The 18057-nt window shown below is 42.8% G+C and overlaps 1 protein-coding gene across 1 annotated transcript; it reads left to right on the top strand.

Moving 5' to 3' along the window:
* Positions 1–794: 794 nt before the first annotated feature.
* LOC311124698 (uncharacterized protein) lies at positions 795–14187 on the top strand. Its single transcript, XM_084198801.1, has 3 exons — positions 795–864; positions 1569–2130; positions 12495–14187. Exons 2-3 carry the CDS (start codon positions 1581–1583, stop codon positions 13781–13783), a joined length of 1839 nt encoding a protein of 612 aa, XP_084054927.1. The 5' UTR covers positions 795–864; positions 1569–1580; the 3' UTR covers positions 13784–14187.
* Positions 14188–18057: the final 3870 nt, after the last annotated feature.

Below are 18057 nucleotides of genomic sequence, written 5' to 3'. Positions count from 1 at the left end.
TGTAGGAACCTAACCACCCAACAGAAATATTTGGATTTGAATTTGAAAGGACAGCAGGTGCAGGCACCAAACTGAAAAATTTAAAGATCTCCTCAATTTAAGGTAAAGTTTGTCCCTTGTATGATCTACATTGATATTGTTTTATGATGATACCATCTATCTTTTCATATCTGTGCAAATCTTTCTAAAACAGAAAATGGACACAATTCAATGGATATCAATCAACAAAGAGGTAAGAATATGTAGGCTATAAGAATATGTTGAAGGCTAGCTGTATTGGCTGCAGATGACTGAACTGCTCACTTTCGTGTCTGTGTCTGCAGGTATACAGACAAGGAGGCATACAAAGATATGTCAATTGGTATTTGTATGTTATGCAGATCACATTAACCATCCTCCTTCCTTACCTCGTCAATGAATATCCCATAGGACTCTACATTATGGACAAGGTGTGTGTATGAAAACCATTATCAAAACAGTTTTTTTCATTCACATTCACCACAAAAACCAAGGTATGAATACTGTCATGTGCATGTTTTGTTAATCATCTGTATAATTAGTATTTTTTGGATTTACAGACATCTCCCTCCCTACAGCTCTGATGAATATAACAGGAAACCATACACTGCCAAATCATTCTGGCTATGGAGACGGAGATCATCAACACATTAACATCAACAATAGTCGGCAGGGTAATTTGTATTTTCCTATCACAAAGTATAATGGTTTTATTCTCCGGTCCAGTTGGAGGCGGTAATGCAACATTATATTGGATGCCAACCGCCGTTAAATCCAACCAAAGAAGAAGAAGAAGTTACGCTACCTAGAACAACATGAGCTGCTAATTCAAAGTCAAGTGTCAAGGTAAAATCAAGATTTCTAACATATTCTGTAACTCCCATGAATAAACATTAGTAGTCGGATTATTTGTTCACGTCATCATGTGTAAACAATAGCCATTTGAGCTAACGTTAGCTAGCTTGCTTACTGGCCATTAAAATAGCTACCCGAGCTAACTAGCTATCTGACATACCAAGCAAGGTTATCTTAACGACGCTGTTGTGAATGATACCGTTATGTGTTATTAAGACAGCAATGTCAACTATGTGATGTGTGAATTTTCCATCTTTAAAATGGCATAAATATATTGGCAGCCCTTAGCTAGTAAGTTAGCATGGCTAGTTAGCTAGGCCGTTTGTTATCGAAGGCTGGCTAGTTAATTTAATTTCAGTAGCTAATCATTAGCTAACTGGTCATGTAGAGATTACAAATAAAATGTCATTTTGGTTCGCCATTGCTTCAAACGAACTTCTTGCTGGTAATTTGGCTATCTAGCTAGATTATTTCATCCTAGTGAGAAAGGTGACAGTAAAATGTGTCAGTAAGCTAAAGCTAACCCAACTAGCTCAACATAGCTAACGCTAGCTGTACGATAGCTAAAGCAATGCTAGCTAGCTAAATGTATTAGTGGATGGAATATTTGGTGATATTCCTTTAGTAACTAAGTTGTTCCAGTATTTTGTTTAACTCACCTTACATAAATTTTTTGGTGCCTCTTTTGAATCCAGTTATAGCCTTCCATGTCTGAACCCAAGTCCCCAGGTTCTTACTGTGGTCTTCCAGCACAGAGAAGCTCACAGTGGGGTCCAGAGATGGTCTTAGTGAAGCTGGAGGACTGTAGTCAACCACTGGAACTCAATGTGATAGTCAAAGAGGAAGAGGAGGAAGAGAGAGAAGTCAAAGAAGAGGAGCTAGGGATTAAAGAGGAGGTGGAGGAGAGAGCATTCAAAGAAGAGGTGGAGGAGAGAGCGTTCAAAGAAGAGGTGGAGGAGAGAGCATTCAAAGAAGAGGTGGAGGAGAGAGCATTCAAAGAAGAGGTGGAGGAGAGAGCATTCAAAGAAGAGGTGGAGGAGAGAGCATTCAAGGAAGAGGTGGAGGAGAGAGCATTCAAAGAAGAGGTGGAGGAGAGAGCATTCAAAGAAGAGGTGGAGGAGAGAGCATTCAAAGAGGAGGTGGAGGAGAGAGCATTCAAAGAGGAGAGATTGTTCAAAGATGAGGTGGAGGAGAGAGCAGTCACAGAAGTGGACAACAGGGAAGAGGAGGAAGAAGTAGATGGTAACACTGACCCAGGTAAGTTCAGTTGTGTAGGATGGAGAGAGGTAGGTGCATTGGCAGCCACATGGGATTCCATAACTATTATTGGGTCTTTCCACCAATCTGGTGCCTTTTTCTGAAGAGTAACTTGGTTTCATCTAATGTTAAAGGGGCAGTGCAGTTAAAAAGGTGATGTTCTTGTTTTGAAAATAATTCCTGGACTTTCAGCCTGTTCAGGTGGGATGGAGGTTTTGGCCCAGATCATGGCATCACAATCTGATATGAATGATCAGTCATATTTTATATGCATATGTATCCTCCTACATTGAAGGGGTAAGCGGGGTTGGCTCTGTCTGCCAATCAGGGCTGTGTATGTAAATATCTTTTCATTTGTATCAACATGCCCACAAGATCAGACTGAGCATTTCAATGGCAAAAGGAGGCTCAGGGAAATCAATGATAAAAAATATATTTGGAGTTATTTCATGAAATAAACACACGCAGTGATTTATATAGACATACAGTGATAATTAAAAAATACTGCATGAGGGCTTTAACATTCTGGGTTCTGTTTTCAGCTGGCGGTTAGAAGGCCCAAGTGTCAAACACACGTTAGTTTGGAATTTCGTCACGGAAGAACATGAGCACTGGCATTTTCCAGCCCTAACGCCAGGTTCGGCAATTTACCTGTCTAACGTCAGCTGACTTGCGCTGAGGTGGGAGGGGTGGCAAAATGGACAGTTTCATGCAGCACTAAAGGGAACGTTTATGACCCACAAATGGCAGGTCTTAAAGGTAACTCAGTTACCATTTTGAGAGCGGAAGCGCAGCCTATCCAGCCATGACACACAGTGCCCGTGGAAGAGAGATGTTCATTTTGTGTGGTGAATCTCGTATTTAGAAACATCAAATAATGATTGGTTTCCCCCCCATTTTGTTTAATTTGATTAAAAACCAAGCATAGCCTACCCTCCTCCTAAATCATGGCTGGTTTAGCAGCATCGGATAGGAGCATCTTTTTATCCTAGCCAGTAGCCCAGTAGCCTGAATAAACAGGTTTTAAATAGTTTACTGAGATTGCCTTGAAATATTTGCCTTAATGTTTTTTCATTATTCACAATTCACATACCAGCATGCTTCATTTTGCTTGTTTTGAGTAAGCTATCCAGCCCAATTGTCAAAGAGCGCCCCTGGTCCGATTACCAAAGTCACGGCGCTTCTCCAAACTATTCCATCCTCCTATAATGCCATAAACTATTGATAGGAGAATAGTATTTTGTATAGACGTGCAAATGTTATGTGTAAAGACATTTAGGTGTGTGCACAGAGAAGTGATTTATGAGTTCATGTTTCTGACACAATCCTGTTTAGAAATATTGTTGTTGGTTTAAAAAGTAGATTTTCGTTTAATTTGATTACAACACAAAGTTATTAGAAAGATTCACCGTCCATGTGTTTATGGTGAGAACGTATATGGCTCGAATGCAATGTAAAAGTGCAAATATGATCATAAGATGGTTGAATGATGTTTCTAAAACATTACATTTGCAAGAAGTATAACGGTGAGTAGACATTCTCCCTTCTTTCTTTATATTGGATCTTTATCCAGCTCCTGTGAAAAGTTTTGATGTGTGTAAAACCCTCCATAGTCTAAGTTGCCTTGTCAGTATAAACGCTCCCGAGTGGCGCAGCGGTCTAAGGCACTGCATCTCAGTGGTCTAAGGCACTGCATCTCAGTGGTCTAAGGCACTGCATCTCATTGGTCTAAGGCACTGCATCTCAGTGGTCTAAGGCACTGCATCTCATTGGTCTAAGGCACTGCATCTCATTGGTCTAAGGCACTGCATCTCAGCGGTCTAAGGCACTGCATCTCAGCGGTCTAAGGCACTGCATCTCAGTGGTCTAAGGCACTGCATCTCAGTGGTCTAAGGCACTGCATCTCAGTGGTCTAAGGCACTGCATCTCAGTGGTCTAAGGCACTGCATCTCATTGGTCTAAGGCACTGCATCTCATTGGTCTAAGGCACTGCATCTCATTGGTCTAAGGCACTGCATCTCATTGGTCTAAGGCACTGCATCTCAGCGGTCTAAGGCACTGCATCTCAGCGGTCTAAGGCACTGCATCTCAGCGGTCTAAGGCACTGCATCTCAGCGGTCTAAGGCACTGCATCTCAGCGGTCTAAGGCACTGCATCTCATTGGTCTAAGGCACTGCATCTCATTGGTCTAAGGCACTGCATCTCAGCGGTCTAAGGCACTGCATCTCAGCGGTCTAAGGCACTGCATCTCAGCGGTCTAAGGCACTGCATCTCAGTGGTCTAAGGCACTGCATCTCAGTGGTCTAAGGCACTGCATCTCAGTGGTCTAAGGCACTGCATCTCAGTGGTCTAAGGCACTGCATCTCATTGGTCTAAGGCACTGCATCTCATTGGTCTAAGGCACTGCATCTCATTGGTCTAAGGCACTGCATCTCATTGGTCTAAGGCACTGCATCTCATTGGTCTAAGGCACTGCATCTCATTGGTCTAAGGCACTGCATCTCATTGGTCTAAGGCACTGCATCTCAGCGGTCTAAGGCACTGCATCTCATTGGTCTAAGGCACTGCATCTCATTGGTCTAAGGCACTGCATCTCAGTGGTCTAAGGCACTGCATCTCATTGGTCTAAGGCACTGCATCTCATTGGTCTAAGGCACTGCATCTCATTGGTCTAAGGCACTGCATCTCATTGGTCTAAGGCACTGCATCTCATTGGTCTAAGGCACTGCATCTCATTGGTCTAAGGCACTGCATCTCATTGGTCTAAGGCACTGCATCTCATTGGTCTAAGGCACTGCATCTCAGTGGTCTAAGGCACTGCATCTCATTGGTCTAAGGCACTGCATCTCATTGGTCTAAGGCACTGCATCTCATTGGTCTAAGGCACTGCATCTCATTGGTCTAAGGCACTGCATCTCATTGGTCTAAGGCACTGCGTCTCATTGGTCTAAGGCACTGCGTCTCATTGGTCTAAGGCACTGCGTCTCATTGGTCTAAGGCACTGCGTCTCATTGGTCTAAGGCACTGCGTCTCATTGGTCTAAGGCACTGCGTCTCATTGGTCTAAGGCACTGCGTCTCAGTGGTCTAAGGCACTGCGTCTCAGTGGTCTAAGGCACTGCATCTCATTGCTTGAGGCGTCACTACAGAACCCCTGGTTCGATTCCAGGCTGTATCACAACCGGCCGTGAGACAGCCTGGAGTCCAATAGGGCGGCGCACAATTGGCCCAGCGTCATCCGAGTGTGGCCGGTGTAGGCCGTCATTGTAAATAAGAATTTGTTCTTAACTGACTTGCCTAGTTAAATAAAGGTAAAATAAAATAAAAACGCACAGGGAACAATTATGGTGCCTGTAACAGCCTATTTTGATTAGAATTTGATTAGAGTTTTACATTGTCTTTTTAGGCCTCATCAATAGCCTAGTGAATTTAATCTTGCTTATTGACTATGTTTGGCATGTCCATGTCCAGACTGCAATTTACAGTAGACCTAGCCACTATATCAGTGTGAGTGCTATAGCCTATGTTTAACAATGCATTTCCATATTGAAGCAATGCAATAAGAACAATGTGGACTGCAAACATGTTCAACATATTTAGCAAATATGGGGCAGGCTATTTAACGAACTAGGCTATGACGGACTAACATTCTAATTGGAGTTGATGACAACGCAATAGATAAAAGACCTTAACTACACAACTTGAAGCAACCACATATTTGGCCATGGAGCACTTACTGATTGGCCAGTGAGGGGCCAAGCCTTGGAAACCCACAACTTGTTTATTCATCAAAACCCAGCTCTTTCGCTCCACCACAAGCTACTGGGCCCATAATTCCGGTTCTGAAAATAACAAAAATATTTCTGACAGCAACGTGAGAGACTGATCAACAACTACAGGAAGGATTTGGGGCAGTCATTGCAGCTAAAAGATGGCACAAGCAGTTATTGAGTGTAACGGGGCAATTACTTTTTCACACAGGGGAATTGGGTGTTGCATATCTTTGTTATTACATAACCCCAAAAATGAGATACTTATTTTATTTATTTGTAAACTCAGGTGCCCTTTATCTGATATTAGGTTTTGGTTGAAGATCTGATAACATTCAGTATAAAAAATATGCAAAAATAGAGAATATCAGAAAGAGGGCCAATACTTTTTCACGGCACTGTATGGGTAACAGGGTTGACGTGTTGTGCTCAACCACTGTTTTCCACCACAAAACACCAGAAAATGGCCAAAAAGAGTAGAACCAGCTCACCTGCTTTTACACTATGATTTAACTACAGTGGGGAGAACAAGTATTTGATACACTGCCGATTTTGCAGGTTTTCCTACTTACAAAGCATGTAGAGGTCTGTAATTTTTATCATAGGTACACTTCAACTGTGAGACGGAATCTAAAACAAAAATCCAGAAAATCACATTGTATGATTTTTAAGTAATTAATTTGCATTTTCTTGTATGACATAAGTATTTGATACATCAGAAAAGCAGAACTTAATATTTGGTACAGAAACCTTTGTTTGCAATTACAGAGATCATACGTTTCCTGTAGGTCTTGACCAGGTTTGCACACACTGCAGCAGGGATTTTGGCCCACACCTCCATACAGACCTTCTCCAGATCCTTCAGGTTTCGGGGCTGTCGCTGGGCAATACAGACTTTCAGCTCCCTCCAAAGATTTTCTATTGGGTTCAGGTCTGGAGACTGGCTAGGCCACTCCAGGACCTTGAGATGCTTCTTACGGAGCCACTCCTTAGTTGCCCTGGCTGTGTGTTTCGGGTCGTTGTCATGCTGGAAGACCCAGCCACGACCCATCTTCAATGCTCTTACTGAGGGAAGAAGGTTGTTGGCCAAGATCTCGCGATACATGGCCCCATCCATCCTCCCCTCAATACGGTGCAGTCGTCCTGTCCCCTTTGCAGAAAAGCATCCCCAAAGAATGATGTTTCCACCTCCATGCTTCACGGTTGGGATGGTGTTCTTGGGGTTGTACTCATCCTTCTTCTTCCTCCAAACACGGCGAGTGGAGTTTAGACCAAAAAGCTCTATTTCTGTCTCATCAGACCACATGACCTTCTCCCATTCCTCCTCTGGATCATCCAGATGGTCATTGGCAAACTTAAGACGGGCCTGGACATGCGCTGGCTTGAGCAGGGGGACCTTGCGTGCGCTGCAGGATTTTAATCCATGACGGCGTAGTGTGTTACTAATGGTTTTCTTTGAGACTGTGGTCCCAGCTCTCTTCAGGTCATTGACCAGGTCCTGCCATGTAGTTCTGGGCTGATCCATCACCTTCCTCATGATCATTGATGCCCCACAAGGTGAGTATCTTGCATGGAGCCCCAGACCGAGGGTGATTGACCGTCATCTTGAACTTCTTCCATTTTCTAATAATTGCGCCAACAGTTGTTGCCTTCTCACCAAGCTGCTTGCCTATTGTCCTGTAGCCCATCCCAGCCTTGTGCAGGTCTACAATTTTATCCCTGATGTCCTTACACAGCTCTCTGGTCTTGGCCATTGTGGAGAGGTTGGAGTCTGTTTGATTGAATGTGGACAGGTGTCTTTTATACAGGTAACGAGTTCAAACAGGTGAAGTTAATACAGGTAATGAGTGGAGAACAGGAGGGCTTCTTAAAGAAAAACGAACAGGTCTGTGAGAGCTGGAATTCTTACTGGTTGGTAGGTGATCAAATACTTATGTCATGCAATAAAATGCAAATTAATTACTTAATAATCATACAATGTGATTTTCTGGATTTTTGTTTTAGATTCTGTCTCTCACTGTTGAAGTGTACCTATGATAAAAATTACAGACATGCTTTGTAAGTAGGAAAACCTGCAAAATCTGCAGTGTATCAAATACTTGTTCTCCCCACTGTATTACATGGTCAATGTTTCTTTTGATAAAATATTTAAAAGCAGGTGAGCTGTTTTATTTAAGCAAGGTTAAAGATAAACGTTTCGGCCTTCATCAGAATAATCACTCAAAGGGAAGTGCCAGTGTTATGTCTTTTCCTTTTCAATGATGGTTAGTTTTTTAGGTTGCACCTCGACTCACGTTGGTTGATCACCCTCTGAGGGACAGACGGCAACGAATCACTAATCACATGAAATAAATAATAATCTTCAGAAATGACTTTCTCAAAGCAACAAAATCACTAGGGCTTTACAATGATGGTTAAAATATTGAAACATTTTGGTGTTAGATGGGTTAAAATCTTCCTAGAAGTCACTGAGGGTGCACAAGAGTGACATGTCAGGGTGGCAGGTAGCTTAGTGGGTAGGAGCGTTGTGCCAGTAACCGAAAGGTCGCTGGTTCTAATCCCAGAGCCGACTAGGTGAAAAATCTGTCTGTGCCCTTATGCAAGGCACTTAACCCTAATTGCTCCTGTAAGTCGCTCTGGATAAGAGCGTCTGCTAAATGACTAAAATGTAAATGTAATGTCAAAATGCTAAATTTAGGCACTTCAGATTTATTGAGTTCTCTGTGGTCTGTATTAAAGGGCACTTAATTTAGTATAACAAGCTTTTAAAATGCAATATTGGTGCACAATCTCTACTTAAAATATCAAAGTGACGCTAAATACACACTTTTCCTGGAACGACCCTGTTGTGTTTGTTTAAAGGGGCGGCAGGTAGCCTAACGGTTAGAGAGGTGAGCCACCAACCAAAGGATTGCCCGTTTGAATTCCAGGTCCTGGAGAGAAGTTGGTGCATTGGTGGCAACAGGGGATTTCAAAACTCTGGCTGGAAAATATGTGAGCTGTCAACTGGAAGGTTGATGGTATAAAATCCTAGATGTCATCACCCGCGGTTGTTACCTTGAGTAAGACACTTAACCCCTCCACAACAATTGCTCCACAGGCACCATAGTATGGAAGTCCCCTGCTCCAACCTCTCCAACCTTTATGTCTTTCAGGGATAAAGTGGAAGTAGACATTCTTGAATCTACAATCCTTAGTTGCTACATCCATTTTTGGACTTTGAAATTAATGATATATACTCATTGATTCTTGAAGAATATAACTTAGAAATGGCTCATGAGTGTACAGTGAGGGAAAAAAGTATTTGATCCCCTGCTGATTTTGTACATTTGCCCACTGACAAAGACATGATCAGTCTATAATTTTAATGGTAGGTTTATTTGAACAGTGAGAGACAGAATAACAACAAAAAAATCCAGAAAAACGCATGTCAAAAATGTTATAAATTGATTTGCATTTTAATGAGGGAAATAAGTATTTGACCCCCTCTCAATCAGAAAGATTTTGGGCTCCCAGGTGTCTTTTATACAGGTAACGAGCTGAGATTAGGAGCACACTCTTAAAGGGAGTGCTCCTAATCTCAGTTTGTTACCTGTATAAAAGACACCTGTCCACAGAAGCAATCAATCAATCAGATTCATAACTCTCCACCATGGCCAAGACCAAAGAGCTCTCCAAGGATGTCAGGGACAAGATTGTAGACCTACACAAGGCTGGAATGGGCTACAAGACCATCACAAGCAGCTTGGTGAGAAGGTGACAACAGTTGGTGCGATTATTCGCAAATGGAAGAAACACAAAATAACTGTCAATCTCCCTCGGCCTGGGGATCCTTGCAAGATCTCACCTCGTGGAGTTGCAATGATCATGAGAACGGTGAAGAATCAGCCCAGAACTACACGGGAGGATCTTGTCAATGATCTCAAGGCAGCTGGGACCATAGTCACCAAGAAAACAGAAAAACAATTGGTAACACACTACGCCGTGAAGGACTGAAATCCTGCAGCGCTCGCAAGGTCCCCCTGCTCAAGAAAGCACATATACAGGCCCGTCTGAAGTTTGCCAATGAACATCTGAATGATTCAGAGAACTGGGTGAAAGTGTTGTGGTCAGATGAGACCAAAATCGAGCTCTTTGGCATCAACTCAACTCGCCGTGTTTGGAGGAGGAGGAATGCTGCCTATGACCCCAAGAACACCATCCCCACCGTCAAACATGGAGGTGGAAACATTATGCTTTGGGGTTGTTTTTCTGCTAAGGGTACAGGACAACTTCACCGCATCAAAGGGACGATGGACGGGGCCATGTACCATCAAATCTTGGGTGAGAACCTCCTTCCCTCAGCCAGGGCATTGAAAATGGGTCGTGGATGGGTATTCCAGCATGACAATGACCCAAAACACACGGCCAAGGCATCAAAGGAGAGGCTCAAGAAGAAGCACATTAAGGTCCTGGAGTGGCCTAGCCAGTCTCCAGACCTTAATCCCATAGAACATCTGTGGAGGGAGCTGAAGGTTCGAGTTGCCAAACGTCAGCCTCGAAACCTTAATGACTTGGAGAAGATCTGCAAAGAGGAGTGGGACAAAATCCATCCTGAGATGTGTGCAAACCTGGTGGCCAACTACAAGAAACGTCTGACCTCTGTGATTGCCAACAAGGGTTTTGCCACCAAGTACTAAGTCATGTTTTGCAGAGGGGTCAAATACTTATTTCCCTCATTTAAAATGCAAATAAATTTATAACATTTTTGACATGCGTTTTTCTGGATATTTTTGTTGTTATTCTGTCTCTCACTGTTCAAATAAACCTACCATTAAAATTATAGACTGATCATGTCTTTGTCAGTGGGCAAATGTACAAAATCAGCAAGGGATCAAATACTTTTTTCCTTCACTGTAGTTCAACGGTCGTTCTCCATCAGAACCAACATATAAGCTTGTTTTACTCCAATGTTTGTAACCAAACACTGTATAGGCGCAAAACATGGATGAAACTATCATGTTGATATCATGGATGGTCAGGCCTTGCATCTTTAGATCTGTCTATTAATTTGAGAGTGGTTACATTTCTCAAAGCCCATCCCTCAGATTTGTACCGAATCATAGATCTGGTGGTTCTTTGTCATTGGTTTAATTGAGGATTCTAGGATTCTAGCTGTAAAGAGTGTAGGCAAAATTATGTTTTTCCTGTGTTTTATATAATGTTGTACCACTGCTGATGAAACTAACACTGGAAACGTGTGATTTCTAATCAGTTATTTCCTGATAGTTGCTGGTTGAAAATACAATTTCCACAGGACCTTCTAATCAGCAGGCTTGCATGGGTGGGAGTTTAGGCTTTCCATGGTAATGCAACAGATGTCTCAAGTTTGGTGGGAGCGTGCAATTGGCATGTTGACTGCACGAATGTCCACCAGAGCTGTTGCCAGATATTTTAATGTTCATTTCTCCTCCATAAGCCGCCTCCAACATAGTTTTAAAGAATTTGGCAGTACGTTCAACCGGCCTCACAACCGCAGACCACGTGTAACCACGCCAGCACAGGACCTCCACATCCGGCTTCTTCACCTGCGGGATTGTCTGAGACCAGCCACCTGGGCAGCTGATGAAACTGTGGGTTTGCACAACTGAAGAATTTCTGCACGAACTGTCAGAAACCGTCTCAGTGAAGCTCATCTGCGTGCTCGTCATCCTCACCAAGGTCTTGACCTGACTGCAGTTCGACGTCGTAACCGACTTCAGTGGGCAAATGCTCATCTTCAATGGCCTCTGGCATGCTGGAGAAGTGTGCTCTTCACGGATTAATCCTGGTTTGAACTGTAATGGACAGATGGCAGAAAGCGTGTATGGCGTCGTGTGGGCGAGCGCTTTGCTGATGTAAACTTTGTGAACAGAGTGCCAATGATGGCGGTGGGGTTATGGTATGGGCAGGTATAAGCTACGGACAATGAACACGATTGCATTTTATCGATGGCAATATGAATGCACAGAGATACCGTGACGTGATCCTGAGGCCCATTATCGTGCCATTCATCCACCGCCATCACCTCATAATGCAAGGATCTGTACACAATTCCTGGATGCTGAAAATGTCCCAGTTCTTCCATGGCCTGCATACTCACCAGACATGTCACCCATTGAGCATGTTTTGGGATGCTCTGGATCGACATGTATGACAGCGTGTTCCAGTTCCCGCCAATATCCAGCAACTTCGCACAGCCATTGAAGAGGAGTGGGACAACGTTCCACAGGCCACAATCAACAGCCTAATCAACTTTATGGGAAGTTGGGCAAATGGTGGTCACACCAGATACTGACTGGTTTTCTGATCCATGCCCCTACCTTTTTTAAAAGGTATCTGTATTTCCAGTCATGTGAAATCCATAGATTAGGGCCTAATGAATGTTTTTCAATTTTTGAAATTGTTGCATTTATATTTTTGTTAAGTGGATTAAAGTAAGGTACCTAAATGTTACCCAATAAATTATTTGATATTGATATTATGAACGGCTGCATTGGGCCTTTTAAACAAGTCTTATAAAGACCATTTCAATGTTTTTCCTGATTCTAACCCCATATCTGTTCATATTCCCACAGGAGAGAGCTCCAACCCAGGTTCAGACAGTGAGCCCAGTTCCACAGCATCAGGAAACCATAAACAACACAGACAGAGGAACTCAAGACAGAAAAATCACCATTGCATGGACTGCTTCACTAGTTTCTATGAGCCAGAGGAGTTGAGAAGGCACACTTGTAGGCCCCACCCCTGCTCAGATTGCAGAGGCAGCATTTTATGTCCAACTCACCTCAAATCAAAACAGACTCAAAAAAGGATTACGACATACCCGTGTGGTCAATGTGGGAAGATATGTGAAACACCAAGCAAACTCAAGACGCACCAGATAACTCATACAGGAGAGAAGCCATACCACTGCTCTGTTTGTGGGAAGGGTTGCAGTCATTCAGACCAACTAAAGACACACCAGAGAACTCACACAGGAGAGAAGCCTTACCACTGCTCCCAATGTGGAACACGTTTCAGTCAGTTATCAACTCTGAGAAAACACCACCTAACTCACACAGGAGAGAAGCCATACCTCTGCTCTCATTGTGGGAAGAGTTTCCGTCAGTTAGCCAACCTAAATACACACCAGTTAATTCACACAGGAGAGAAGCCATACCACTGCTGTCAGTGTGGGAAGGATTTCAGACATCCAAGAGACTTAAATTCACACCAGAGAACTCACACAGGAGAGAAGCCTTACCACTGCTCCCAATGTGGAACAAGTTTCAGTCAGTTATCAACTCTGAAAAAACACAATCTAACTCACACAGGAGAGAAGCCTTACCTCTGCTCTCAATGTGGGAAGAGTTTCACCAGGTTATGTGAACTGAAGGCACACCAGCTAATTCACACTGGAGGAAAGCTGTTCCACTGCTCCCAGTGTGGGAAGAGTTTCAGCCAGTCATCAACGCTGAAGAAACATCAGATAACTCACACAGGGGAGAAGAAGTTCCCATGCCATCAGTGTGGGAAGAATTTTGGTCATTCATCAACTTTGAAGAAACATCAGATAACGCACACAGGAGAGAAACCTTACCACTGCGCTCAGTGTGGAAATAGTTTCAGTCTGGTGGGAAACCTAAAGAGACACCAGCTAACCCACACAGTAGAGAAGCCTTACTGCTGTTCGTATTGTGGGAAGAGTGTCAGTCAGTTACACCACCTAAAGACACACCAGTTAATTCACACAGGAGAGAAGCCATACAACTGCTTTCATTGTGGGAAGAGTTTCAGTCAATCATCAACTTTGAAGAAACATCAGGAGAAAAGCTGTGTCATCAGATCTGAAGACACCAGCTTGCTCACAGGGGAGAAGCCTTAACTCTACTATCAATGTGGGGATAGTTTCACCAGTTAATATTTCCAAAAAACACCAACTAATTATAACTAACAAAAACTTACCTGGTTAAATAAAGGGGGGGAAAAATAACTTGCAAAGGAGTGTGGTACCTGCTTCCTGTGTGGAAAGCTTCAGTCAGTCATCAAATTTGTAGACACCATTTAACTCGCACAGTAGAGTAACCGTACCACTGCTCTGTTTGAGGAATAGGTTCAGTCACATAGGAGACGTAAAGAAACACCAGCTTACTCGTACTGGAGAGAAGCCTTACCATGTTCAAATCAAATCAAATCAAATTTTATTGGTCACATGCGCCGAATACAACAGGTGCAGACATTACAGTGAAATGCTTACTTACAGCCCTTAACCAACAGTGCATTTATTTTAAACAAAAAAAGTAAGAATAAAACAACAACAAAAAAAGTGTTGAGAAAAAAAGAGCAGAAGTAAAATAAAGTGACAGTAGGGAGGCTATATATACAGTAAAATAAAGTGACAGTAGGGAGGCTATATATACAGGGGGGTACCGTTGCAGAGTCAATGTGCGGGGGCACCGGCTAGTTGAGGTAGTTGAGGTAATATGTACATGTGGGTAGAGTTAAAGTGACTATGCATAAATACTTAACAGAGTAGCAGCAGTGTAAAAAGGATGGGGTGGGGGGGCAGTGCAAATAGTCCGGGTAGCCATGATTAGCTGTTCAGGAGTCTTATGGCTTGGGGGTAGAAGCTGTTGAGAAGTCTTTTGGACCTAGACTTGGCACTCCGGTACCGCTTGCCGTGCGGTAGCAGAGAGAACAGTCTATGACTAGGGTGGCTGGAGTCTTTGACAATTTTGAGGGCCTTCCTCTGACACCGCCTGGTATAGAGGTCCTGGATGGCAGGGAGCTTTGCCCCAGTGATGTACTGGGCCGTACGCACTACCCTCTATAGTGCCTTGCGGTCAGAGGCCAAGCAGTTGCCATACCAGGCGGTGATGCAACCAGTCAGGATGCTCTCGATGGTGCAGCTGTCGAATCTTTTGAGGATCTGAGGACCCATGCCAAATCTTTTTAGTCTCCTGAGGGGGAATAGGCTTTGTCGTGCCCTCTTCACGACTGTCTTGGTGTGTTTGGACCATGATAGTTCGTTGGTGATGTGGACACCAAGGAACTTGAAGCTCTCAACCTGTTCCACTACAGCCCCGTCGATGAGAATGGGGGCGTGCTCAGTCCTCTTTTTTTTCCTGTAGTCCACAATCATCTCCTTTGTCTTGGTCACGTTGAGGGAGAGGTTGTTGTCCTGGCACCACACGGCCAGATCTCTGACCTCCTCCCTATAGGCTGTCTCATCGTTGTCGGTGATCAGGCCTACCACTGTTGTGTCGTCGGCAAACTTAATGATGGTGTTGGAGTCGTGCCTGGCCATGCAGTCATGGGTGAACAGAGAGTACAGGAGGGGACTGAGCACGCACCCCTGAGGGGCCCCCGTGTTGAGGATCAGTGTGGCAGATGTGTTGTTACCTACCCTTACCACCTGGGGGCGGCCCGTCAGGAAGTCCAGGATCCAGTTGCAGAGGGAGGTGTTTAGTCCCAGGATCCTTAGCTTAGTGATGAGCTTAGAGGGCACTATGGTGTTGAATGCTGAGCTGTAGTCAATGAATAGCATTCTCACGTAGGTGTTCCTCTTGTCCAGGTGGGAGAGGGCAGTGTGGAGTGCGATAGAGATTGCATCATCTGTGGATCTGTTGGGGCGGTATGCAAATTTAGTGGGTCTAGGGTTTCTGGGATTATGCTGTTGATGTGAGCCATGACCAGTCTTTCAAAGCACTTCATGGCTACAGACGTCAGTGCTACGGGTCGGTAGTCATTTAGGCAGGTTATCTTAGAGTTCTTGGGCACGGGGACTATGGTGGTCTGCTTGAAACATGTTCTGGAGTTGTTTGAATATTGTTTATTGAAATAAAGCTGGTTTGATGATAACGGTTTATTGTGAACATATCAATATTTCAGGAATCACCAAAAAGGCAGCACTGCAGAGAAAATGCAGTTTTACAGAAACTGTATTGATTTAATTGGTGATTAGGGGACATGGTTTGTCATTGTCAGTATTTCCACTAAACAGCTGTCTGTTTGGGAATGCAATACTTCTATAACAGCAGACCTTCAGCAGCAGACATCCAGATGATTTTCCAGAGGACGCGGCCACAACGGACAATTCAGTGAAGTTGTATTTGCATTTGCCGTTATGGAATCCATTGCTAATATCTGTCCATAGAGAATCCTCAGTAATCACAGACATCATATCCATAGCTAATATCTTCTAGTTGGATTTCTATAATCTTTTTTTTCTTCCTAAAGTTAAAAAAATAAAATGTAATTTAGTCACAAATATCTGCAACAAAAACTTCTAAATGGCAGAAAATAACCAAAAATGAATAAACATATTGTATTTCAATTACTAAGCTCAGTCTCCTGTCTCACTTTATTATGGAGGGTTGAAGGTTCTTTATTTCTGGTGCTTTACAGGTAGGCTATACTGTAAGTATAATATACACTCTAAGGCAATGGCGGTCGGTGCTGTTTAAGATGAGGATTATTATTTTTTATGAGCATGGCCTTATTTCTATTACAGCATATTGGATGACTGTCATTCATATTCCATTCACCCAGATCAATGTAACATCGATAGGTTTAGGCTACTACAACATTTAATATGTGGAACAGATAACATGTGGAACAGTTAATATGTGGAACAGATAACATGTGGAACAGTAACCGCAAGTAACACATGACATATGGTAATGATCACAGTAATGGAGTAAAAATGTAAAGGTTAAAGCAATTATATAGTAATTAATGATGAATTAGATCATCAATCAATCAAAAATATTTTATACAAATGAACATATTGTTAAGTGAAAGTGCTGAATAGTACCAGGCCTTAAACCCTTATAGACCCTAGCATGTCTTGGGGATCCCCTGTTATTGGTAATGGTGAGAGGTTAGCATGTCTTGGGGATCCCCTGTTATTGGTAATGGTGAGAGGTTAGCATGTCTTGGGGATCCCCTGTTATTGGTAATGGTGAGAGGTTAGCATGTCTTGGGGCTATGATCTTTGTACCATTTATATTTATCTTGTCTCGAATGAAAAGTTCATGTTTTGCTATCTCCCAAAAGAAATGCCATCTCTGATGAGAGACAGGCTCCTCTACATCTTGCGTTACAAACACTATACTTGTCCGTTCAGTAGCAGGGTAAGACTTTGTCTTGGGGATCCCCTGTTATTGGTAATGGTGAGAGGTTAGCATGTTTTGAGGGTATGATCTTTGTGGCTCTGTAATTTTCACTCACCATTATTCACGATTTGTTCAGCATGATCTGTAACCATGGTAGCATCCACATTAATGTAAAAGTGTTTAGAAACATATTCTATTCTTATTTACAATAAAAGTGACTCCAAAATTAAACAATACATTATTTGCCATTTATTTCTGTTGGGCACAAAATAATCAGAAACACAACTAAAACAAACTGCAAATGCATCCAACAAGTTTGTAGAGTCACATGCTTGATGTAGTCTTTGCATGCTAGTAATATAGGACCAAGTACTAAACCTTTGACTACTTTAATACACATAAGTGATTTTGTCCAAATACTCATGACACCTTCAAATGGGAGGACTAGATACATAAAGTGCTTCCATTTCTAAATTGTAAAACAGATATGTATGCGTATTTTTTTGCCTGCCATTACAAAGGTTACTTAACCTCGTACAACCATCCGGAAGTCTTGCGAGTTTACATTCTGTTTCGGTACACGGATTCCAGCGGTAATCAGTCTGGGCCTGGTTTCCCAAGAACAATGGAATCTAAGCCTTGTTCACATTACCCATAATGTTGATCCCTTTTGTATTTTAAAGTATTGTGGTGGCAGCATCATGTTATGGGTATGCTTGTCACCGGCAGGGAAGTGGATTATGAACAGGTTCTGAAAGAGGAAACATTAACTACTTGAGAAAGGAATGTTTGCTAGAAAGTCACAGTCTGTATGCCACATGAATGTAGCTATTAGAAAGCTATTGGGGTGATTCCTCTCGAAAATTTAACAAAAATTGATTTTCATGACATTTAATCCATAAAAGGGTCCTTTGGAGGAAGGATTGTTGACATATATTTGACATTTGTATCTTAAAGCATAATTGAGAATAACTAATTGAAGTTGGAACATTCAGTAAAGGCTGAACGGAACATGACGAGAGGCGGGGGTGTGTTGTGTACT

Source organism: Coregonus lavaretus (assembly GCF_964263955.1).
Source record: "Coregonus lavaretus genome assembly, contig: HAP1_SCAFFOLD_79, whole genome shotgun sequence".
In the NCBI taxonomy this organism is placed as follows: Eukaryota; Metazoa; Chordata; class Actinopteri; order Salmoniformes; family Salmonidae; genus Coregonus; species Coregonus lavaretus.
Note: the sequence above shows the minus strand (reverse complement) of the source record. Positions and strands in the feature narration are given on the sequence as shown.

Bases quoted from the DNA above. Each gene is read 5' to 3' on its own strand.
- LOC311124698 (XM_084198801.1), top strand. From the start codon at position 1,581: ATGTCTGAACCCAAGTCCCCAGGTTCTTACTGTGGTCTTCCAGCACAG. The intron at 2,131-12,494 runs GTAAGTTCAGTT...ATATTCCCACAG, and splicing joins AGATGGTAACACTGACCCAG to GAGAGAGCTCCAACCCAGGT.